General features: G+C 40.9%; 1 protein-coding gene across 12 annotated transcripts in view; it reads left to right on the forward strand.

Moving 5' to 3' along the window:
- TCF4 (transcription factor 4) overlaps positions 1-25,910 on the forward strand; it is a 323,749-nt gene that overhangs the window by 264,183 nt on the left and 33,656 nt on the right. For all 12 annotated transcript variants that reach the window (XM_075268482.1, XM_075268474.1, XM_075268429.1 and 9 more), the window contains 4 exons: positions 9,298-9,403; positions 9,964-10,094; positions 13,524-13,656; positions 24,374-24,441. In XM_075268482.1, the coding sequence (XP_075124583.1) occupies positions 9,298-9,403; positions 9,964-10,094; positions 13,524-13,656; positions 24,374-24,441 (438 nt within the window). The remainder of the gene's footprint in view (positions 1-9,297; positions 9,404-9,963; positions 10,095-13,523; positions 13,657-24,373; positions 24,442-25,910) is intronic.

Below are 25,910 nucleotides of genomic sequence, written 5' to 3' on the forward strand. Positions count from 1 at the left end.
TACACATAACCTCTAGCGCCCCCTTCGTCTGAGCAAACCGGATTGTATCGAATTGGAAGTGTAACAAATTTTTCAAAAATTTCAGGCTTCCAAAGATTTAAGGCGTCTCTATTATGTTCTGGGATCTCTTTAGACCCCAAAGTGGAGACCCTTGGGTGATGTCACAAGCTCCATGGGGCGTAACATTTGCTTTATGTGCCATGACATTGGACATGTTACCAGTGAGAGACAATCATAGGACTCAGAGGTCCTCGTGGCCCATGATGTCACCCCGGAGGCCAGAAGAGGCTGAAAGATGACAGAGAAGGACCATGAGGGTGCGTAGGAGAGGTGAGGGAAGATGAGTATCAGCGTTTATTAGGGTCACGCAACTCCCCAGGCCTCCGATTTTTATTCTCTGGGGTCTAAAGAGACCCCGGAATATGACAATAACAGTTCTGGATTGGACCTGTAACAGGTGGACAAATTTGGCCCATCTCTACTTCTGAGTCCTCATATTTCCCCTCAATGTAGGAGCCTGATTGACCAAACCACCATATACATCGTACAATATGGCATTGGGAACATACAGGACACGGACTGCCATTCACCTTGGTGCAACTATCTGTCAGTCAAGGACAGGACTAAAAATATTTGCAGTCTGTTGGAGGACTAGAGAATACATTCGGAACATATGAACTATCTACTATACTTCAGGGGTTTTTGAATGTTTAAAAGGAATATTTTACCACTTCCACCAACTCCGACTCTTTGCCTCCTTCAATAGATGCTCCTCCACTGATTCCGGCACAGTTGGAATTTTTTCTCTAGTCCCCTCCATTTCCGAACAGTCAGTTCTGTTAATTTCCGAACCATTCTGCTCTCTCCACACAAGTGGGCGGGGCCTGTCTCTCAGCTCCAGCTCAGGCCCGCCCCCTTCACAGTAGAGCACATAACTATGCTGAAATTAACAGAAAGTATTGCTCAGGAACAATAAGGGCTAGAGAAAAAATTCCAACAATGAGTTGGAGTCGGTGGAGGGTGAAGAAAGTTATCTTTAAGCTTATGCTGTGACTTCCCGCTGTGAGAGAGGAGAGGGAGCTGCATTTGTCACAGAGATACCATTTTTTTCCTCCAAAATAGAGATGTGGATTTGTTCCGTACTAACATTAAGATGACTGATCTAGCCAAGTGTGCGTAGAATTCCTCCATTAGCCGTTACTTAGTTAGATGGAGGTTTGTAGAAGGTACTTAACCTGTCACTCAATGGTATCACCGAATCTCCCAGAGAGTTGTATCCTCTGTACACATGTCTCACCTGGACCAGATATGTGATGAGTACATGTTGTGAGAGATGTTCAGTCAGGTGTAATATAATCAATTCCAAGCATATTTAACCGGGGCCAACTTTCTCGGAATTTTGGCAGTCACTTGTTTTCTTAACACAGCAAATCAAATGTAACTCAGTGACAAAGATAAGTAACCTGCCAACTTCATGTACACAATTATCATCTGACAGAAAGATTCCAGGTGTCTCCATGGATACGCTTTCCTTTAGTCGAAAACCATGGAGGACCATCGAGTCCACCGGTGAGATGGGATTCGAGGCGGAATCGCTCCATGACTGAGCAGTTGTTATTTTGTAATTTTTTTTTTAAGGTTTTTTTGTGCTGTTTTTATTCTATTATTTTTTTTATTTTTTTTTTAGTATTTTTTTTGTAGCATAATTGAATCATGTTAAAGTCGTTGCTGCGGGGTGGCCATTACAGAGTCGTCTATCAAAATTTTCTTCTCGAGAAATTGCAGACTTTTTTTGGATTACATTAATCTATTGTGCCATCTGTACATCTGCAGAATTTAACTTTTTTTTTTTTAGTGTACTTTTTTAACTCCAAGAATACCGTACATGGTGGAAGACTGTGAGCAGACACATCCTTTTGCTTCCCATTCCCATTTTTTTTTTCAAAAACAGCGCCACACTTAGCTGTTGGCCGGGTCCGGTATTGCAACTCATTGATATTATTGATAGTCAAGTGAATCTTGCAAAAACTGTAATGCTAGGTGTAACCTAAGAACAATAGAGGCAGTGTTTCTGGAAAAATCTGACCCAAGGGTAACACATTGGGTGCTCAAGGTAGGCTGATTGTAGCATTCGTCTAGGGCTATATGGCAACAGGGTAAAGGGGAATCAATAACGAGGAAGTTCAAGATCAGACTACAAATAGGGTTTGTTTGTATAGATAGATAGATAGATGGACATGGGAAATCCAGGGGTACATAGCTACTACCGAGTCTTTTAAGGGGGTCATGGGAGTGCCCCAGTGGTCCTTGTGTCATGCTAGTGGGTTCCAGACCTCCATAACTTTGCTCCAACTTCAGTTTCAAGGGTCTGTCCTGCAATATGATGGATGCCCATCTAGATGACATGAGCAGGCAACCATCTGGAGTGGCCATGACTCTAAAAGCTGACCACTAAGAGGCGCCAGTTGACACATTAATACCATTGGGTATTGTAATGTTATTGAAGTAACTATAGAAAGTAGATAAATTTTGGCCTTGATTATCTGACCAGCTTGTTTTATATCCAATCCAGATGGGCGGGCCCCCATTGGGAAACTCAAATGAGGGCCCCAATACTGGCACCACACGCCCCACCTAGCATAGAGACACAGGAGAATAGGTTGGACCTTTGGGAACATGGAAGAACTGGATCTCTTGTGTCCGACGAAGGTCCCTGGGCCCATCAGATAAATTTTTTGGGTGGCCCAACCTCTAGGAAATTGACCATACTATCCTTCAAATATGGGTGTCTTCTGCCACACCATTACTGGACCTGTCATAGTCCTTAGCCATGGAGGATGGGAGTTTAGGGGGCCACACACGCGCTGAGACGTGGGGGTCCGTCACCCCATATAGCCCGAACAACTATTTTTAAGACACGTCGCAGCTTTTCTAATCGCTGCTCTGCCCACGTCCTCAAGTGGTGGGAGCGAAGCTATTTCTGGAGAACAAAACCACCCACTTGTCTTTGTGCGTCTTAATTAACATTATTGCGATGCATAATGGAGTTATTACACCGCGAGAGGCGGTGGCCTCTGTAATATAACAAACATTCGTCTCAAGGAGACCCCTACCCGAAAAAGTCAGCGGCCGCTAAATATAAATCCTTCACAACTTGCTCCTTCTCAGGGACCATCACCCGACTAGGAATCCTCTGCTAGCGGTTTACGCTGAAATTTTGGATGTGTAAGGGCACCCTCACCACGTTACGATATGAGCAGGCGGCTTTTGGAGCAAGCAGTATAGGGGAGGATTAACCCTTTCGCACCCATCTTGTTCTTGACAAGCAGCGGTTATCTAGGCCGAAGTCACATCAGGGACATAAAAGTCGCGTCCGCAGGACGTCCTAATAACATAATGCCGCTCTTACGAGAAAGTTGCTCCACGTGGTAACATGAATCGGATTTAAAGCCGTCCTAGATAATCCCAGACAACCCCCAACACGGGATATTTTACCTTTCTGTGATCTTCATGTGCTTTACATAATGATATGATTGATGATTATGGCGGGGCAAGGATCGCGTTGTGATCTCTGCGGCGACTTTATGGGAGATAGGAAAGTTGTGTTTGTTTCACTTGTGTCACACCTAGACAATACAAACCCCTTTAGAATCTATGTAACATCACATACGTGATGGAAGACCTAAATTTAGCGCTAGGCCTCATGCACATACCGGGAGATTTTTGGGGCCATTTTGTATTACTGTGTACCCACAATTTAATGTAGGGATGTATAGTATACCATAGGGCACCAGACCCCATAAGTAGGGTCTATAAGCGCCCTGATAGGACTATGAGGCCTAAATATGAGGCCTAAACCTTGTGTTATATGGCCTCACCAATGGCGGTAAGATCCCGGACAACGATCAACTTCGACTGTCACATCTGTCGTCTTTACTGACCCCAGACCAGACCCCGTTTACTGTCTCCAGCCAGATCTCCCCCAGACCACACCTCATTGTATAAAGACCCCAGACCGCTCTTTGCTGGAAGCCATATTTGCCAACCTCCTGGAGTCCCGGGCCTACAATATGTTTCCATTTGGGGCTCTTCATCATGTTAGGGTCTATGGTCGCTTACCTAAAGGGGTGTGCAAATGGTGTGGGCTTCACTAAAATGGGGCCTGGATACCTGAGAATATTCATGGCGAGCAATCGCCAAGCAAGTATAATGTAGACCCTAAACAATTTGGGTCCGGTCTGAGGTCTGTACACAGGACGGTCAATCTATCACATTATACAGATACACACATCATCCCGTAGTCTTAGAGGATTGTTAAAACATGGCCGCTTTTGTCTCACGACAGCGCCACCCCTTTCTATGGGTCTTGTCCGGTATTGCAGCTGAATTTCATGGAACTGCAGTACCACATACAACCTGTAGACAAGTGTGGTGCTGTTGTTGTAAAAGGGCAGTCATATTTTATTAATTGAAACGAATTGGACAATTTATAAAAAAAATATTTTTATACATAAGGCTCTTTATAGTGCGGCTTCACGTCGGCGCAGTCTTCTCACCGTCTCTCCTATTGTTTCACCTTTTTTTTTTTTTTTTCACATGAGACCACAGAGATATTTGGGAAGTGAAATTCTGTCTTTTTCTCTGGCCAACAGGATAATGTCCAGACAATTAGTCACAGACAAGTGATTTACTTAAAATAAAAAAGCCCGTCTATTCTTTCATGATTTCATGATATGGCAGTGGAGGAAGTTGCGGCCTATTGTTTCATTGTACCACAACACACGTGTGCATGTCTGTGTGCTTAGTAACGGCCTGCTCACGAGAACAGACAAATACACTGTTTATTTTCTAATTTATTTATTTATTTATTTTAATATTTCATACACTCCAAAATAGCCCTGGTTCTAAAAGTCAGATATAGGAGGTTTTTTTTTTTTTTTTAATTGTTTTTTTTTTTCATATACTGATCACAATGTACATTCATTTCCCTATCAGTATGTCTTTGTATTATGGGATGAAATCCACGCAAACATGGGGAGAACATACAAACTCCTAGCAGATGTTGTTCCTGGCGGGATTCGAACCCAGGACTCCAGCGCTGCAAGCACCGTGTCGCCCCCATATTAATTGTCTTATTGACAAACATATAGTTTATTTTCAATGTATAATTTTAGCATAAAATGTCACCAAGACCTTAAAATATAATTAATTAGTAAATGAATTAATTAATTTTAAACTCATTTGATTTATTCATTTATTCCGTTGCGTGCGGTTCGGTTCATGTTCACACTGGGGCCATGTTTGTTTTTTTTATTATTATTTTATGGCAGCAATCACATTTCTATGGAAATTTAGGAAACTCTTTTTTGGGGGTTTGTTTTTTTTTCATTTTTGTGCTATTTTTTGTTACTATTTTGTAATAAATTTTTAAGAGACACTTTTTTTTTTTTATTTGTCACAAAATGTCCGACGAACGATGACGAAAAAATTTGTTCAAGGGGCAACATGGTGGCTCAGTGGTTAGCACTGCCGCCTTGCAGCGCTGGAGTCCTGGGTTCAAATCCCGCCAGGAGTAACATCTGCAAGGAGTTTGTTTGTTCTCCCCGTGTTTGCGTGGATTTCCTCCCATTCTACAAAGACAGACTGATAGATTAAAAAAAAATACATGGGGCTCACAATCTACATAAAATAAAAATTGTCCAAATAATTAGTAATTTTTTTTTCTAAGATTTTACTGCATTATTCTTATTTACGTGCCAGCGGCATGGCATCCAATTCCAACAATTATTACGCTATTTTCCCATGTGAAGTTTTCTTTGTTTTTTTTTGTTTGTTTTATATAAATCTGGAAAGCATTTTCCTATTATTTTTACAAAGATACATGAAATATGGCTAAAAAAACACCCAACACATCAAAGCGCCACGTGTTTCTGCACCATTTCCCTTGATGGTCCATATGTGAAGGCATGCTGGGGAAATTTTTGAACGCAAAAAAATAGAAAATAGATTTGGACGAAATTGTCAAACTGTTACAAGTAGACTTGGAAATAAAATAAATAAATAAATAAATAAATAAATAAAATTCCCCTGTGTTTTATGTTGGTGGATCAAGGGCCACCTATTAAATGTATTTCAAAAATTGTCCGCGAAAATATAAAAAATTTGCCCAGACCCTTCTTTATCTTTATTGAGCTCACGTAACACATCTAGTCACGTGACACGAAGGGATGTGTAATTTTTTTTTCTATTTGGGTCAAGGACCACCCATTACGAAAAAAAAAAATTCCGATTTCAATTGGCATTTATGACTAAGGCGCAGGTATAGGGGCCATATTGAAATTCCGAATCACCGCAGACACTTTGCTACGTAAGCCCCATTGTCTGTCTAAATCCCCCATCCGAAAACGCCATTCTAGTGGAGGAATCCGCGCCGAGAATCATTAGCCTAAACGTACAGAGCAGCGACATTGCGCATTTCCCTATAAAGAATTCATCGTTTCTATGTGTTCATCACCGCCATTGGGAAATATTTTATTTTTAACCTTCTCGTGACGGCCCGGTCCTTGGCGTTCGCGACTCGCTTGCCAAGTGCCGTACCCCCCCCCCCAGGCGCTGAACTGGTTAATGTTGCAGATGTCTTTTTATTGGTGGAATTTTCCCCTTCATTTTGCTGTGACAAGCGAATGTCAGTGTAGGCAGCCTGCCAATTCTGTGATCTGCTGCCTGCTTCAAAATGGAGGCAGGAGGGTATCCATTTTCATCACCGAGATGACAGCGCCTCAGTCTTCTGGCCATCTGGAAAGGAGCGTTCTAAAAAGAGGAAAAAAAAAAAAAACAGAGTAGGAGAGAAAACAGGACTTAAAAAAAATGAAAAAATAAAAAAAAAATTACAAGTATGTTTTTGTATATTTTTTTTTTTCTTCCTCCAAACCAAACAGAACAAACTCTCGAACCGAAGCCGTATGAACGCCGACCCTTTGTTGTACGGAGGGATGTTTATAGACCGTATAAACAAGACATAAATGCGCTATTTTTATTTAGAAGCCGCTAAAGAATCCTTTGTGTTCTGCCGATCTCGAAAGAAAATGTGTTTCTTTGGCAAGCTTAGAAGTTACGACACACACGTTACAAAAAAATTTTTTAAAAATTCTCCATTCACGCCCTCCATGTTGGCGGTCTCCTTCAGATCCAGGTTTTAATGTCTCTTTTCATGTGCCTTTGAAGGGAAGGTTTACGGGGCGAGTGATATGGAGCTTATTATAGGTTGTCCAATTGTTCCAGTTCTCTGCCAGTTCCGAGAATGAAATATTTCATAGGAAGACACAATGAATGCGATTCTTTAGTGGGATGCATGGGAGTAGACTGGAAAAGAAAACAGAATCAAATATAACCCGGTATTAAGACGCTCTTGAATGGCGCTAATCCCAAATGATTAAGCAGATATGAAAGATTGAATTGTTCCGGTAGCCTACGCAAAAAGGTTGAGGCGGCCATGAGGTAGTGTTTATGAGAATTCAGCCTGTTGGTGGGGATTTTTATGATTTTTTTGGTCATGAACCTAATGAGGACGTATATGATGAAAAATGGATGAACTAGGAATTAAAGGGCAACTCCATTTACTGATGATAGCAAGATTAAGGAGGCTGTAAACATAGCACAGAAATAGTGAACGTAAGCTATAATTGCTATATAATTGTGCTCTATGTACAAGAATATAACTGGTATAATACTGCCTCATATGTACAAAATATAACTACTATAATACTGCTCCTATGTACAAGAATATAACGGGTATAATACTGCCCTTATGTACAAGAATATAACTACTATAATACTACCTCCTATGTACAAGAATATAACTACTATAATACTGCTCCTATGTACAAGAATATAACTACTATAATACTACTCCTATGTACAAGAATATAACTACTATAATACTGCTCCTATGTACAAGAATATAACTACTATAATACTGCTCCTATGTACAAGAATATAACTACTATAATACTACTCCTATGTACAAGAATATAACTACTATAATACTACTCCTATGTACAAGTATATAACTACTATAATACTACTCCTATGTACAAGAATATAACTACTATAATACTACTCCTATGTACAAGAATATAACTAGTATAATACTGCTCCTATGTATAAGAATATAACTACTATAATACTGCCTCCTATGTACAAAAATATAACTACTATAATACTACTCCTATGTACAAGAATATAACTACTATAATACTGCTCCTATGTACAAGACTATAACTACTATAATACTACTCCTATGTACAAGAATATAACTACTATAATACTACCTCCTATGTACAAGAATATAACTACTATAATACTGCCCCTATGTACAAGAATATAACTACTATAATACTGCTCCTATGTACAAGAATATAACTACTATAATACTGCCTCCTATGTACAAGAATATAACTACTATAATACTACCTCCTGTGTACAAGAATATAACTACTATAATACTACTCCTATGTACAAGAATATAACTACTATAATACTACTCCTATGTACAAACATATAACTACTATAATACTGCTCCTATGTACCAGAATATAACTACTATAATACTACCTCCTATATACAAGAATATAACTACTATAATACTGCTCCTATGTACAAGAATATAACTACTATAATACTACTCCTATGTACAAGAATATAACTACTATAATACTACCTCCTATGTACAAGAATATAACTACTATAATACTGCCCCCTATGTACAAGAATATAACTACTATAATACTGCTCCTATGTACAAGAATATAACTACTATAATACTGCTCCTATGTACAAGAATATAACTACTATAATACTGCCTCCTATGTACAAGAATATAACTACTATAATACTGCTCCTATGTCAAGAATATAACTACTATAATACTACCTCCTATATACAAGAATATAACTACTATAATACTACCTCCTATATACAAGAATATAACTACTATAATACTACCTGCTATGTACAAGAATATAACTACTATAATACTGCTCCTATGTACAAGAATATAACTACTATAATACTACTCCTATGTACAAGAATATAACTACTATAATACTACTCCTATGTACAAGAATATAACTACTATAATACTGCTCCTATGTACAAGAATATAACTACTATAATACTGCTCCTATGTACAAGAATATAACTACTATAATACTGCCCCCTATGTATAATATACAGTATATATCATTATTAGTATGTTTGCCTCTGTACTTACGGTGTGTCTGTCTTCTTGATTTTCAGGTGTATGCCCCATCAGCGAGCACTGCCGACTACAATAGGGATTCACCAGGTTACCCTTCCTCTAAGCCCGCTGCCAGCACTTTCCCTAGTTCCTTCTTCATGCAAGGTAAAGCAGAATCCTCAGGATCAATATATATTATGTATTCTGTTATAGCGCCATCATATGCCACAGCGCTGTACATAGTGTATAGCATGCAGAGAATCCCTGTATGCTTCATACTAATCACAGCTGAGGGTTTGCTACAGTTGTATTTAGTCTCACATATCTCTCTTCCGTCCTGATAGTTTGCTACAATGTATCAGCGCAGATCAGACATATCGGGTCTGGGGTCTATAGTGTATAGTCAAAAGCCAAAAAGCTTCATGTACTGTAACATAGGTTGTATGGGAAAACTGTCATGGCGGCCATATTGGTTGTCACCCAGCTTTTTCGGAGCAGATATAACTACAACCCTACACTAGAGGGCACCTCAGCCGTGCTTTTGTTTTTGGTACCCCCTGTATATGGTTGAGCTCATAGACTATTGGCTGTAGTATATACAATGTATCGGTTTTCCCCTGTTCTTCCTCCATACTGTTCCATTGTTTCCTCCTGACATGTGCGGCCATGATCACTACGCTCGTCTCATCCTTGTCTTCTCATTGTTGACCGTTCTCTATTTTTAGATGGTCACCATAGCAGTGACCCTTGGAGTTCGAGTGGAATGAACCAAGCCGGTTATGGAGGGATGTTGGGCAACTCTTCTCATATTCCACAGTCCAGCAGCTACTGCAACCTGCACCCACATGACCGTCTGGTAAGGAGACTTCACCTTATGGCATGGTTGTAGGTGGCCCTTCTCTGCGGTGCTGTGCCGAAAGCAAGGAACCTATATAGAAGTGACCACTCCTAACTCATCCAAGGCTCCGCTCCCTGGTCTGTGACTCTCCATGCTTTACACTGCAGCTCTGCTTGTAGATATATTAACTACTGTGAATACAAAAAAAATCCATGCACAAACTCAAAGGACCTCAATGCATAGAGAGGTGGTGTATATAGTGGCGGTATTGAAGAACATCACACATTATGTTACTTGTGATAGATGATAGATAGATAGATAGATAGATAGATAGATAGATAGATAGATAGATAGATGATAGATGATAGATAGATAGATAGGAGATAGATAGATAGATAGATAGATAGATAGATAGATAGATAGATAGATAGATAGATGATAGATAGATAGATAGATAGATAGATAGATAGATAGGAGATAGATAGATAGATAGATAGGAGATAGATAGATAGATAGATAGATAGATAGGAGATACGATAGATAGATAGATAGATAGATAGATAGATAGATAGATAGATAGATAGGAGATAGATAGATAGATAGATAGATAGATGATAGATAGGAGATAGATAGATAGATGATAGATAGGAGATAGATAGATAGATAGATAGATAGATAGATAGATAGATAGGAGATAGATAGATAAATAGATAGATAGATAGATAGATAGATAGATAGATAGGAGATAGATAGATAGATAGATAGATAGATAGATAGATAGGAGATAGATGGATAGATAGATAGATAGATAGATAGATAGATAGATAGATAGATGATAGATAGGAGATAGATAGATAGATAGATAGATAGATAGATAGATAGATAGATAGGAGATAGATAAATAGATAGATAGATAGATAGATAGATAGGAGATAGATAGATAGATAGATAGATAGATAGATAGATAGATAGGAGATAGATGGATAGATAGATAGATAGATAGATAGATAGATAGATAGATAGATAGGAGATAGATGATAGATAGATAGATAGATAGATAGATAGATAGATAGATAGGAGATAGATAGATAGATAGATAGATAGATAGATAATAGATATATATGAGATAGACAGACAGACAGACAGACAGACAGACAGACAGACAGACAGACAGATAGATAGATAGATAGATAGATAGATAGAAGCACATTACACATTAGATTAATTGCAGATGCCATAGAATTTCGGCCAGTATCTCTATACTATCTACGATGACCGTAGAACATGGTGAGGATGAAGACTAGTGACTAGCTGCAATGTTCTAGATAAATCCATCAGGTGAGCCATAGAGATCCCTGTTTGCGATCTTAAGTGTAACAGAGAGTGAATTCTTCTATTCCCTGAAAGGCAGTAGAGCCAAATTAAATGGTCTTATAAACCTGTTAAATCCACAAGATGTACAGCAGGGGAGCACAAACAGAGATTTTAGATTTTACAGTAAAGACTTTTGGATTAGCAAACCACAAACGAAGTGATTTACATGGAATTACATCCATAAACTTGAAGAGAGAAGCAAAGCCTACATTTTCTTTCTTCTCTACCGCAGTCACAAGGATAAATGACTCCCAAATCACCGGGAAGTTTTCACTGTACGCGTCCGGGCTCTCAGCCTACAAATTAATTAAGAACTAGCGAGATCACAGCTTAAAGGGGTCGTCCACTGTGGACAGCCCCTTTTAATTAAGCAGATCCCCTATGGCGCTCACTGAAATCAAAGAGCGTCTTTGAAATGCCAAGATGCCAGGGGTCTTCTAGGGCAAAAGCTGGTCTTTGCCGTGGCTTTCGGCTCTGGTTAAAAGAGGAGTCTGCCAATAGGGGGTAGCCTTTTATATCTGACTAATATATAGTTTAATATATACTAATAAAGCATGTATAGAGAGTAAGTAATGGCAGCGCCATATAGTGTTAATATACTAGTGCTATACTGTGTGCAAATGGTAGCACCACAAAGTGTCTCTAAACTATTGTTGTACAGGGCTCAAATGGTAGCGCCATGTTGTGTCACTCAACTGGTGCTATAGAGTGCTCCAATGGTAGCGCCATTTAGTGTGATTATTCTGGTGCTATATAGGGCTCAAATGGTAGCGCCATATAGTGTCAATGAACTAGTGCTATATAGTGCTCAATTGCAAGCGCCATGTAGTGTGACTATACTAATGCTGTACAGGGCGCAAATGGTTGTGCCATGTAGTGTGACTATATTACTGCTATATAGGGCTCAATTGGTAGCGCCATGTAGTGTGACTATATTAGTGCTATATAGGGCTCAATTGGTAGTGCCATGTAATGTGACTATACTAGTGCTATATAGGGCTCAAATGGTAGCGCCATATATTGTCAATAAACTAGTGCTATATAGTGCTCAATTGGTAGCGCCATGTAGTGTGGCTATACTAGTGCTATATAGGGCTCAAATGGTAGCGCCATATATTGTCAATAAACTAGTGCTGTATAGTGCTCAATTGGTAGCGCCATGTAATGTGACTATACTAGTGCTATATAGTGCTCAAATGGTAGCGCCATATATTGTCAATAAACTAGTGCTATATAGTGCTCAATTGGTAGCGCCATGTAGTGTGACTATACTAGTGCTATAGAGTGCTCAAATGGTAGCGCCATATATTGTCAATAAACTAGTGCTATATAGTGCTCAATTGGTAGCGCCATGTAGTGTGACTATACTAGTGCTATAGAGTGCTCAAATGGTAGCGCCATATAGTGTCAATAAACTAGTGCTATATAGTGCTCAAATGGTAATACCATGTTCTGTCACTAAACTAGTACTATAGAGTCCCCAAATGGTAGCGCCATGTAGTGTGACTATATTAGTGCTATGTAAGGGTTAAATGGTAGCGCCATGCAGTGTTACTAAACTAGTGAAATACAGTCCCCAAATGGTACCGCCATGTTGTATCAGTATACTCCTACTATACAGTGGCTATTCATTAAATGTGGGTGTCTGATTGACCATTATATGATGGGTTCTACATGGCTGACGTATCTTTTGTTTGATAAAATTTTGTCAAATTTTTGCCCATTCTATTAAGCAGCCTGCCCTCCAACCATGCGAGTGCTGTACTGGCGGCCATATTGGTTGCCACCTACCCTTAATACAAGAGGACGACTCAAGGACTTATGTATATGGGAGAACGTAGGTGCCTCTACACATGTCGGACATGTTTGCTGGGCCAGATGACATATTAGCTACAATAATGGATAGCTCGGGTGGAGAAGAAAAGACATCACGAAGGAAATTGAATGCCTACAAAGAAACTTCCGCAGAGTGAAAACATAAAGGATGTGTTGTGTGTAGCGTGCTCAGTCATTGTGAGCGTGCTCATTGTATTAAGAATTGCTGAATCTGGTCCCTGTTTATCATCCTTACAGAGCTATCCATCACACTCCTCAACGGACATCAATTCTAGTCTTCCTCCAATGTCCACGTTTCACCGGAGCAGCACCAATCACTATAACGCCTCTTCCTGTACGCCGCCTGCCAATGGAACAGATAGTATTATGTGTAAGTCTAACACTTATTCTTAACTCATTGACATTTGGATTATCCAAGACTTAATAGATTGTGTGTCCCTTAAAGGAATTGTCCAATTTCGTAAACTTATTTTAATACATCCTATAAGGGAATTTTGGGGGTCCGCTGTTCAGGATCTTCAGGTTTTGGTAGAGTCTTCCTCTGGAGGACCCACCTTGTCTTGCATTATACAGGCAATCCATTGATTTTAGAGGACATGGTGTAATACTTCATTTTCCCTGTGGTGGTGCTGCAGGGAAACTGAATACTTAAGTGGAGGCCCTGGGGGAGTGAGTAAATACAACAAACAGTGTTACTCACCTCTCCCGGACTCCATCGCAGCATCATTTGTGGGTCCACGTGTCCTTTGGGGGTCTTCTAGCCTCCCAAATGATGTCAGTGGCCCCACATGACCACTGGGAGCCCAGAGTATAATAGTGGCTTGTGGTTGGGGGACGCTCAAAATTTTGGAATCAGTTGAACCCAAAGTTTTTGAATAATTCCAAAGGATAATAATAATTAGAGATTGCCCTCGATAGAAAACTCTTGTAACTTTATCAGTTCTGGCCAAAGGAGACTCGTAGATCGTGTGTATTCTGGAAGTGACTGGTTTGGTGTATAGATGTATATGACTGGTTTTATTATATAAAATATATTTATACTTTTGGCTACGTTCACACTATTGTTAGTGTCTGTTTTATCAGATTTCAGTTTTTTAGCTTGTGAAATATTCATCTTTCAAATTCAGAGAACAGCTGTGTTTTTCCTCTCACTGGCTTTTCTGCCAGTTCTTGCTTTCAATGCTTAGTGCTATTTGAAGTCCTAAAAACAGGGAGGCAGTACTGTCTGTGCCTACATTGTTTATAAGGTAATACAAGGAGGTAGTGCTATCTGTGCCTACACCATAACAGGGAGGCAGTACTATCTGTGTCTTCACTGTGTATGGGGAAAAAAAATAAATCACAGGGAGGCAGTACTATCTGTGTCTACATCAATACACGGTAAGATAGTGAGGCAGTACTATCTGTTCCTGTATGTTTATGGGAAAACAAGGGAAGATAGAGATCTCTGTGCCTACATCATGACATGGTGAGACAGTACTATCTACATTTACACTATATATGGGAAATCACAGCAAGACATAATTACATAGTGAGATAGGGAGTCAGTACTATCTGTGCCTACATTGTTTATAGGGAGATACATAAAAGTAGCGTTGTATGTGTCTACATCATTACCTGGTGAGATATAGAGAACATATTGATCTATACCTAGGTCATAGGGAAAACAGGAAGGCAGTACTATCTGTGCCTAGATCAAAGGAGAAAAAAGGGAGGCAGTGCTATCTGTGCCTACATTGTTTATAAGGTAATGCAAGGAGTTACTGCTATCCATGCCCGCACCATAACAGGAAGGCAGTACTATCTGTGCTTACATTGTTTATAAGGTAATACAAGGAGTTAGTGCTATCTGTGCCTACACCATAGAAGGGAGGCAGTACTATCTGTGCTGTCATTGTTTATAAGGCAATACAGGAAGGAAGTGCTATCTGTATCTATATCATAACAGGGAACAGTACTATCTGTGCCTACATTGTTTATAAGGTAATACAAGGAGTTAGTGCTATCTGTGCCTACACCATAATAGGCAGGCAGTACTATCTGTGTCTACTCTGTATATGGAAAAAAAATCAAAGGGAGGCAGTACTATCTGTGTCTACATCATTACATGGTGAGATCGCGAGGCAGTACTATCTGTTCCTGTATTTTTCATGGGAAAATAAGGGAAGATAGAGATCTCTGTGCCTACATCATTACATGGTGAGTCAAGTACTATCTGTGCTTACACAATATATGGGAAAACACAGCAAGATATAATTACATAGTGAGATAGGGAGTCAGTACTATCTGTGCCTACATTGTTTATAGGGAGACACAGAAAAGTGGTGTTGTATGTGTCTACGTCATTAACTGGTAAGATATAGAAACAATATTGATCTATACCTAGGTTGTAGAGACAGGGAGGCAGTACTATCTGTGCCTAGATCAAAGGAGAAAACAGGGAGGCAGTGCTATCTGTGCCTACGTTGTTTATATGGAAATACAGGAAAGTAGTACTGTCTGTGCCTACATCACTACCTTGCCGCCATTTTACTGGGTAGTGAGACCCCATTGAGGGATTTGGTCTCCATAGGTCCTTCAATGTTAACAATCTTAGAAGTAGGGAATGTTCTCAGGTCACTATAATGGGGTGCGTGCACCAGGACCTTATGAGGTTAGATGGTGTGTGACGGTGCCCCTAATTGTTACATTTGCAGGTTATACTAATACATGCTTTACACTGTGTTTTTGGCGTTTTATCTGGATATTTCCGCGCTGTCTAGAAGAGTAGATATAATAATAACATATTCCAGCCGTCCCATTCTTCAGCATTGGTCATAGTCCTGAAGGAGATGATAGACTGCTTCATTACCGAGCTGAAAATCTCCATTTTCCATGTACCCGTAGTCACCATTTTTACCATCTGTATATTAATTATGCAAACGCGACGTTGAATTCTTCAAACTTTCTTTCTTCACATATAAAGTAACCTCACAAGACTCCAACTGTGAAAACATATTTAGAATTGGACTGTGAGGACTGTGCGGCTGCCTGCATGCATCTGCTGTCATTGATAACAAATCTCATACTGTTTGCAGTCACTTTGTATCTAGAGCAGCTCCATGCATAAATCACTGGTCTCTCTCCATACAGAGACGCTATGAGGGGCCTCTCCACTGCCTCTTCTCTCCCCTCATTCCCTCTTGTCAGTGCCGGGTTCACCTCCTGTCTCTGGGAGAAGAGCAGCTGAGAGTCTCACCGGAGATGGAGCTTGTCTCAGTTTTGATGTCATAACTCCCAAGTGCAGACTGAGACTCCGACTGTTCCTCTACACAGACATTACCCATACTGTATTTACTTCTGTTCTTCCTACTTCCTTTCCATTACATTCTCTCCCTCCCTGTAGATACATTACATTACTTATCCTGTACTGATCCTGAATTACATCCTGTATTATACTCCAGAGCTGCGATCACTATTCTGCTGGTACAGTCACTGTGTACATACATTACATTACTTATCCTGTACTGATCCTGAGTTACATCCTGTATTATACTCCAGAGCTGCACTCACTATTCTGCTGGTGCAGTCACTGTGTACATACATTACATTACTTATCCTGTACTGATCCTGAGTTACATCCTGTATTATACTCCAGAGCTGCGCTCACTATTCTGCTGGTGCAGTCACTGTGTACATACATTATATTACTTATCCTGTACTGATCCTGAGTTACATCCTGTATTATACTCCAGAGCTGCACTCACTATTCTGCTGGTACAGTCACTGTGTACATACATTACATTACTTATCCTGTACTGATCCAGAGTTACATCCTGTATTATACTCCAGAGCTGCGCTCACTATTCTGCTGTGCAGTCACTGTGTACATACATTACATTACTTATCCTGTACTGATCCTGAGTTACATCCTGTATTATACTCCAGAGCTGCGCTCACTATTCTGCTGGTATAGTCACTGTGTACATACATTACATTACTTATCCTGTACTGATCCTGAGTTACATCCTGTATTATACTCCAGAGCTGCACTCACTATTCTGCTGGTACAGTCACTGTGTACATACATTACATTACTTATTCTGTACTGATCCTGAGTTATATCCTGTATTATACTCCAGAGCTGCACTCACTATTCTGCTGGTACAGTCACTGTGTACATACATTACATTACTTATCCTGTACTGATCCTGAGTTACATCCTGTATTATACTCCAGAGCTGCACTCACTATTCTGCTGGTGCAGTCACTGTGTACATACATTACATTACTTATTCTGTACTGATCCTGAGTTATATCCTGTATTATACTCCAGAGCTGCACTCACTATTCTGCTGGTGCAGTCACTGTGTACATATATTACATTACTTATCCTGTACTGATCCTGAGTTACATCCTGTATTATACTCCAGAGCTGCGCTCACTATTCTGCTGGTACAGTCACTGTGTACATACATTACATTACTTATCCTGTACTGATCCTGAGTTACATCCTGTATTATACTCCAGAGCTGTGCTCACTATTCTGCTGGTACAGTCACTGTGTACATACATTACATTACTTATCCTGTACTGATCCTGAGTTACATCCTGTATTATACTCCAGAGCTGCGCTCACTATTCTGCTGGTGCAGTCACTGTGTACATACATTACATTACTTATCCTGTACTGATCCTGAGTTACATCCTGTATTATACTCCAGAGCTGCACTCACTATTCTGCTGGTACAGTCACTGTGTACATACATTACATTACTTACCCTGTACTGATCCTGAGTTACATCCTGTATTATACTCCAGAGCTGCGCTCACTATTCTGCTGGTACAGTCACTGTGTACATACATTACATTACTTATTCTGTACTGATCCTGAGTTATATCCTGTATTATACTCCAGAGCTGTGCTCACTATTCTGCTGGTGCAGTCACTGTATACATACATTACATTACTTATCCTGTACTGATCCTGAGTTACATCCTGTATTATACTCCAGAGCTGCACTCACTATTCTGCTGGTACAGTCACTGTGTACATACATTACATTACTTATCCTGTACTGATCCTGAGTTACATCCTGTATTATACTCCAGAGCTGCGCTCACTATTCTGCTGGTACAGTCACTGTGTACATACATTACATTACTTATCCTGTATTATACTCCAGAGCTGCGCTCACTATTCTGCTGGTGCAGTCACTGTGTACATACATTACATTACTTATCCTGTACTGATCCTGAGTTACATCCTGTATTATACTCCAGAGCTGCACTCACTAATCTGCTGGTGCAGTCACTGTGTACATACATTACATTACTTATCCTGTACTGATCCTGAGTTACATCCTGTATTATACTCCAGAGCTGCACTCACTATTCTGCTGGTACAGTCACTGTGTACATACATTACATTACTTGTTCCTAGAAACTAAGCTTATAGGGATGTGACGACAACTTTGTTGAGTATTTCCAGTAACAACCAGCAGAACATTTAGTACAATTCTACAGTGTAATACAAGGTGTATCTAAGGATCTGTACAAGACCAATAACACATTAGTTATTCAGTGGAGTACCTCTTTAGTATAAATATAATACAATGGAATAATGCAGCATTCGATAAATCACATATCGATACATAAGTTACTGGATGTTACAGTTGCGGAATTGTGCCTACAGGGGGTAGTCGCAACCACGGCGAAAGCCATCATTTAGCATCAATCCACACATAGGAATGGAGTCGGGAGCCTCGGGGTATGTTCACGCCGAATTTTTGCAGGGAGATTTTGACATGGAATCCGACTCAAAATCCGCCTTCAGAAATGGCTCCCATCAACTTCAATGGGAGCCACTAGCTAATTGCGGAAAAAAGAAGCAACATGGCCGATCTTGCCACAGATTCTGAAGCCGAGTCAGCCGCGGTGTCCGTGGCTCCTGTTTAGACCCATTTATTCGGAGTCTCCGGTACTCAGAGCATCTGATACAGCTCCAAATCAGATATTCCTATCCTATGGGTAGCTGATCAGTATAAAAAATTCAATTGCGGTCCGGAAAACCCCTTTAAGACCCCTCCAGCACTAGGGCCCAGGTACTACTACCGCCACAATCTGTATACCTACCCCCCTGCTGGCCATGGGGTACAACCCTAAGTAAAATTTCTCATCTATTATCGGAACTTATCACATGTAGCTTTGTGAATGTTTCCATATAAGCGACATCTCAGATTTATTTGCTTTTTCTAAAAAAAAAAAATCAAAGTCAGTGAATGTTACTTACGACTATTTATACAGCAATGAAAGGGAAGCGTCCTCCCGTGAGGTGCGCTAAATCCACAACGGCCTTCATTTATACCCCTCAATCCCTCTATATTACATGGAGTAGCAGTCACGGCCCAGTCTTCAAAAATATTTGGTCGACTATCTACATTTATAGGCTTCTTGAGAGCAATAAACTATCCGCGATCATGTATTATTTTTATTCTGGTCAGCCTCCCTTTCTGCTCTCTTCTGGCCACTTGCCACCGCCATGAAAGCCGTCTTTAGTCCGCTGCAGTTGATTTTATTTCCCGTCATTTACAGTTGCAAAACTTCAAGCGTTGCCAGCCGGGCTTCAACATAGTTTTGTCTGTTTTGGGTTATTCGGCAGCATGGTTTATATTAGCCTCCCGATTCCTCAAGGATCTCACTTTTTTGTAGACATGCACTGGTTTGTTAGAAGTTGAGACACCGCGAGCGCACGAGGGGTCCGCCAATCCATGGCATGACAACTCTACTGTCTCACATGATTGAACTGGTGGCTGACTTATTTACGAGTATGATCATGACTTTTATGGGGGACGTCGGGGATCAAAGGGATTCATTACTGATGGATGAGGAGAAGCCGAAGGTCTTGGTGATGTAGGTAGACACGTGCACTTTGGCCATCGAGAGGGAGGTTGGAAGAAGAGATCTGGTAGAACGTAACGAGTCTTGGATACTTCCCGACCTCATCCTGGTGAAGGCTCACTCCACCAACATTCCTCCCCCAAAAAGTTGGTCTATCAAAGACTCCTTGACTAATATACCTTGTCATGAATCTTCCAAACCAAAGGGCCTTGTAAGAGTCACGGACCAATATGAAGACCAATATGGAGACCCTACTGTGTCTGGTGTCTGCCCAAGCAACTCTCCGAGATAAAGGTGCCCATAAACATAAGAGGATAGTCAGGCGAGTCTACTAATTTTGGCCGAACCAGATGACTATCCTCTGTCATGGTGGTGTTCCGACTGTTCTCTGACCGATGATGCAAGGAAAGAAGATTTTTTTTCTTAACTTTATGGGTTTTTTTTACAAAAAATGCAAAAGTGGACATACAGAATTGTAACGGGGTATGAAATAAAGCCATGAGCACAAATGAGGTCTCAAAGGGCTATGGTCACCTAGGTATTTTTCACTCACTTGGACCTCTTGGGTCAGATGCTGAACACATTGGGACCATGTGTCCTGGGTAGGGTTGAGTCGATCTTGAGATTTCAGGATCGACTTTAAAATCTGATTTCTGATAATTTTCCAGCCGATCCCGATTGTGAAATTTCCTCGATCGCCAATAGGGATCTGATCTTTTCCGATCCTGATCACTCAACCCTAGTCAATGCTTCTCTATGGGAAAAGTCACTTTTAGGGTTGAGCCGATCTTGAGATTTCAAAATCCGATTTCCGATCATTTTCCAGCCGATCCCGATCATGAAATTTGCTTGATCGCTGATTGGGATCCGAACTTTTCCAAACCCGATCGCTCAACCCTAGTCCTGGACATGTTGAATCTTAACATGCCTGGTCCTTTGGTCTTGTGGGAGACAAGTAGCCATCTGAATTTTTTGGCAACAACTTATTTACCGTGCCCTGTTAAAAACGCATGCACATTCTGCCAAATCGAATATATACGGGTATGAGGGTCGGGAGAAATAGCTGTTTGGCCAAAAACTATTGGAGTTATTTGGACACCTCAATGGGCATGTGGCCGGAGCAGGTTGTAGGATGTTGAGGAACCTCATGGCCACACAACGTTGGTAGATCCCCAGGGTCAACGTCATATTTGTCTGTTAATCGATAAAATCGTTGCTCCTTCTAGTCTCCCGTTACTTTTTTGTTGGCCCCCAATGTATCAGTCTCCAGTGATGGAACCCACTTATCCTTTTCCTTGATGGATGATCCAGATGCCAAACTTCCACCTACAGTATGAGCAAAGGATATGTATTGCCGATGTTCTAGACATACTTCAATGTTTTTGGACCCGACCACAAGTACAAATCTGAGCATCTTCCCACACAACCATGCGTGATGCATCGTGATCACATGTCCTCGGGTCATAAAGATAATATCACAGGGGAATTGTGAAACCTATAGGACTCAAAGGTCTCCGCTAAACATAAGTAATGGAAATAACCCATAAACGAAAATTAACTCATTAAGTTAATGATTATATGTTAATAAAACGCTTATGGTTTCGCGTCCGGTAATGTCATTATACCGAGAGGCTTTATTGACTTAATATTGACCCATGAAGCCTGCCGCCATCTACAATACGTCATCTGTCTCTATTGCTGAGGCTTATGGAGGACAAACTCAAGATCATTGTAAGGTGACCAGGGAAAATAATACAAAAATATTTGCATGCGGTACAAACCTCGGGCTCGACTACAGAGATCTTAGGTCACTTTATGCTTGTTTAGTTCCTCTTATTGTGGGCATGCTCTATGACCTGTATGAAGGTCATTGTGCAAGGAGAGGCAGGAAGGAGCAAGCCATCAACTATTGTCAATGCTGGATCCTGTGTTATCTGCCCCCAATTTTATAATAGAGGTGTTATCTGTCATTGTAACCCTGTCTATGATGATGATACTAATGAGATGATGACATCACAATGTACACAGCACTAGATGAAAATGACATCACTACCTACTAAATATCAGGGCATAGGAATAGTATTGAGAAGCTGTTCAGAGCTAGTCAAATGGAAACGTGCATTAAATATCTAAAAATGCCCCAATTGGTTGCAACCATGGACTCAGTTACAATATGTTGGGTGGAATTTGAAGCATTAAAGGGATCCTATCATTTGATACCCTAACACGTAGGAATAGCCTTAAGAAACGCTATTCTTCTCCCACCTTTAGATGTCTTCTCTGCGCTGCTGTTCGGTAAAAATCACGGTTTTCTTCGGTATGCAAATGATTCACTTGTAGCACTAGGGGCGTCCCCAATGCTGTGAGAGAACCCTCAAGCGACGCCTCCATCTTCTTCTGGAACGGCCTCTCCCTGTGTCTTCTTCCGTCCTGCGTTTCAATCTTCTAGGCCTCCGGCAGAGCCGACTGTGCATGCCCGAGCCACAAGAAAACGGCCGCTTTCACCAGCTTACTGTGACATTTTCTTGTGGCCCGAGAATGCACAGTCGGCTCTGCCCGAGGCCTAGAAGATTGAAACCTAAGACGGAAGAAGACTCAGGGAGAGGGAGTTCTTGAAGAAGATGGAGGCGGCGCTGGAGAGTTCTCTTGCAGCATTGCTGTTTGAGCGCTGAGGACCGCCCCCAGTGCTGCGAGAGAACTCATTTGCATACCGAAGAAAACCCGGATTTCTACCGAATGGTGGTGCGGGGGAAAACATCTAAAGGTAGGAGAAGAATAGCCTTTCTTAAGGCTATTCCTACATGTTAGTCAGAAGAATGGGTATCCAGTGATAGGATCCCTTTAAACAAAGTTGATCTTCAGTGTGTGTTGGGCAAGTTTTGCTGAAGCCCTGCCAAAACTTCACTTTGTTAAGTCTTTCACTTGTACATCTTGAAGACTTCTCTTGTGCTGCACCTCTGATATAAAACAATATGATTCCTACTTCATAGCCCAGGAACCAGATCTGCTCTGTCCTTCTCATTGCCATGTAATAATGTAGCACCCTTTATTGGAGGTTACACAAACTGGGAAGTTGCTATGTTGTTGAGTGGATTTGCAAGTTAACATGCTGGTGCTGTTTCACTTTTTAACTATTGTGCAGGGGTTATATTGAGGGTCTAAAGCTGAAACTTTAATGGTATAAAGCAATCCCTAGCAATCTTCTAAGTGAGCCAGGGAAAATCTGCGTATGGTCAGGATGCAGACCGACTGAGGGACAGGGGGCACTTCAAATATCTATGTTTCTGATTTTGTACCACCTAGAACAATGGTTCTGGTTTCATATAAAAGCTGAAAACTGACATATTATTAAAAACTTTAATGCTTTACATGCAACAGAATCTCAGCTTTCATAGGACACCATAAACAATGTTCTATCTATCTACTATTTATCTATCTATCTATCTCCTATCTATCTATGTCCTTGACAATATATCATACCACCTACAACAGTGGTTCTTGTGTCATATAAAAGCTAAGATTCCCCTCTTTCATTTGCCACCATGAACTGCTGCATCTAACGTTCAAATCAAATTCTCAATTGTGTTAATTAATCAATTAACTAGTGATATCTCTATTGTTTAAAACCAGAACTGAGAACCTCAGCTTTCATATGACACCAGAGCCATTGTTCAATGTGGCACAAAACTGGGGATACATCAATTCAAGTGACCTCCCCCCCCTTTGATCACTACCACATCTGTACATACTGACAATACAAACGTGTACAGATTTCTAGGACCGCTAGAGACAACTTTAGAGCCTACAAGGAAGCAGAATAGGTTAATAAAGTATATTAGAAATATTTTGACCAAACACCTCCACCCCCCAAGCAGTGGATAACTTTTTGCCCTGGTTGCTGCTATCTCCTAGATTTTCATGTAGAACTAGCCCCCCTCCAAGTCTTGAGAATCTGGGGGTGTCCGGGCATCCAATGTAATGATTGCAGCCGAGTTGACTGAGTAACCAGCCGAGTTCCTATTTTGCTCATACAGATGTAATGTGAATATATTTGACATCTACCTCAGCAAACAAATTAATGCTAATTAAAGATTAATGCGATATAATTAGCATTAAAATGCAATTACATGATGGGGAAGTGGACCAGGAATAGACACCTGTAACATGCCTCCCTGCTTATTGTCATACTCCCGCTTTTGTTTTTGCAGCAAACAGAGGCAGCGGACCAGCGGGAAGCTCGCAGACCGGGGATGCGCTGGGAAAAGCTCTAGCATCAGTAAGCGCCTATTCTATGGACCTGGATGAAGCAGAGCTGAGTTTGTCATTGGCATTGCTAAGGCTAGGTTCACACTAGTGCTCAGTCTCCGTTTGGGGATTCCATTCTCCGTTCCACTTGAAAAACGCGAGGACTTTTCTCTCCGCGTTTTTCGGGTGGAAACACGTCCGAACCCATTATAATCTATGAGGTCAGTGGGTTTTCTCTGGGTAACCACATTTTTCGGATCCCCAAGCTGACCTGAAAAACAGAAACCGGAACGCTAGCGTGAATACAACATGTTACAAAGAACTGCTATATCAATTCTCAAAGGGGGAGATTTATAAAGACTGGCATTATCAATGCCAGTCTTTGTAGTCCCATCACTGGTCATTTACGCCATTTCTGGCCTGAAAGATATTAAATCTGGCGGGGCCGATGATTCTGTCATGCCCCTTTACCCTCCAAAGTGTCGAGGCTGGTGCAAAAAAAAAAAGAAAAAAATTGTACAATTTTTTGCACAATTGCCCAATTTGTGCAAAAATCTCCAAAAACTGCCCCATTAATCTTCTACGTCACTTTTTGGCATTGAAAAGTCACAAAAAAATTCATGCCAGTCTCATCACCAAATTGGCAAGGGGCGTGCTTGGGGTAAGACCATGGGCACCACCAAATTTATCATAATTTGTCCCCAAAAAACTGGTGTAAAAGATGCCTGAAATCCACGTCAGCTACGAGCTGCAGGTGCGTGGCCTGGCGGAGGTTGCGTCTGATATATAAGGCGCATCGTTCGCCACCGAACTAGGCTTCATGAATCTCCCCAAAGAGTCGAGTAGGCAGAACCGATACGTAATGTCGGCCATATTGGTTGTCACTTAGTTGTAATGGTATCTTTATTGGTTGTTAGCCGAGTATATTGTAAGTCATGTCGGTTGTCACCAGACTGTAATATCGGCCATATTAAGCTGAAAAGTGACAGTTGTAGTTTAAAATTTGGTGACTGTTAGGGTTAAGCCGATCTTGACTTTTCAGGATCGATTTTGAAATCCGATTTCCGATCATTTTTCATTCGAACCCGATCTCGATCCCAATTCCGATCCCAATGCAAGTCAATGGGATTTTTTTACTAATCGGAGATCAGATTTTAGAAACAATCCTGTTCACTATACAGCATGGAATCTAACAATTGAACGCTTTAATTGTTAGAATCCACGCTGTGTAGTGATTTTTTTAAATCACTAAGTAGCCAGAGGATTTTTTTTTTTAATCCTCTGGCTACTTAGTCCGCCCTGGTGTCCACTTACCTGCAGAGATGGCTGGTCCGGTGCCCGGTGTTCTCGTTCTTCTTCGCCTCGCTGCCCCCTGCCTCCCATGTTAGGAGAGTGTGGGCAAGTACTGGGAGACGTCACATCTCCCCGCCCTGTACCCGCCCACACTCTCCTAAGCCACAAGCCCCGCCTTCTTCCTAGCTCTTTAACACTAACCTGGGA

The sequence above is a fragment of the Leptodactylus fuscus genome, chromosome 1, assembly GCF_031893055.1.
Source record: "Leptodactylus fuscus isolate aLepFus1 chromosome 1, aLepFus1.hap2, whole genome shotgun sequence".
NCBI lineage: Eukaryota > Metazoa > Chordata > Amphibia > Anura > Leptodactylidae > Leptodactylus > Leptodactylus fuscus.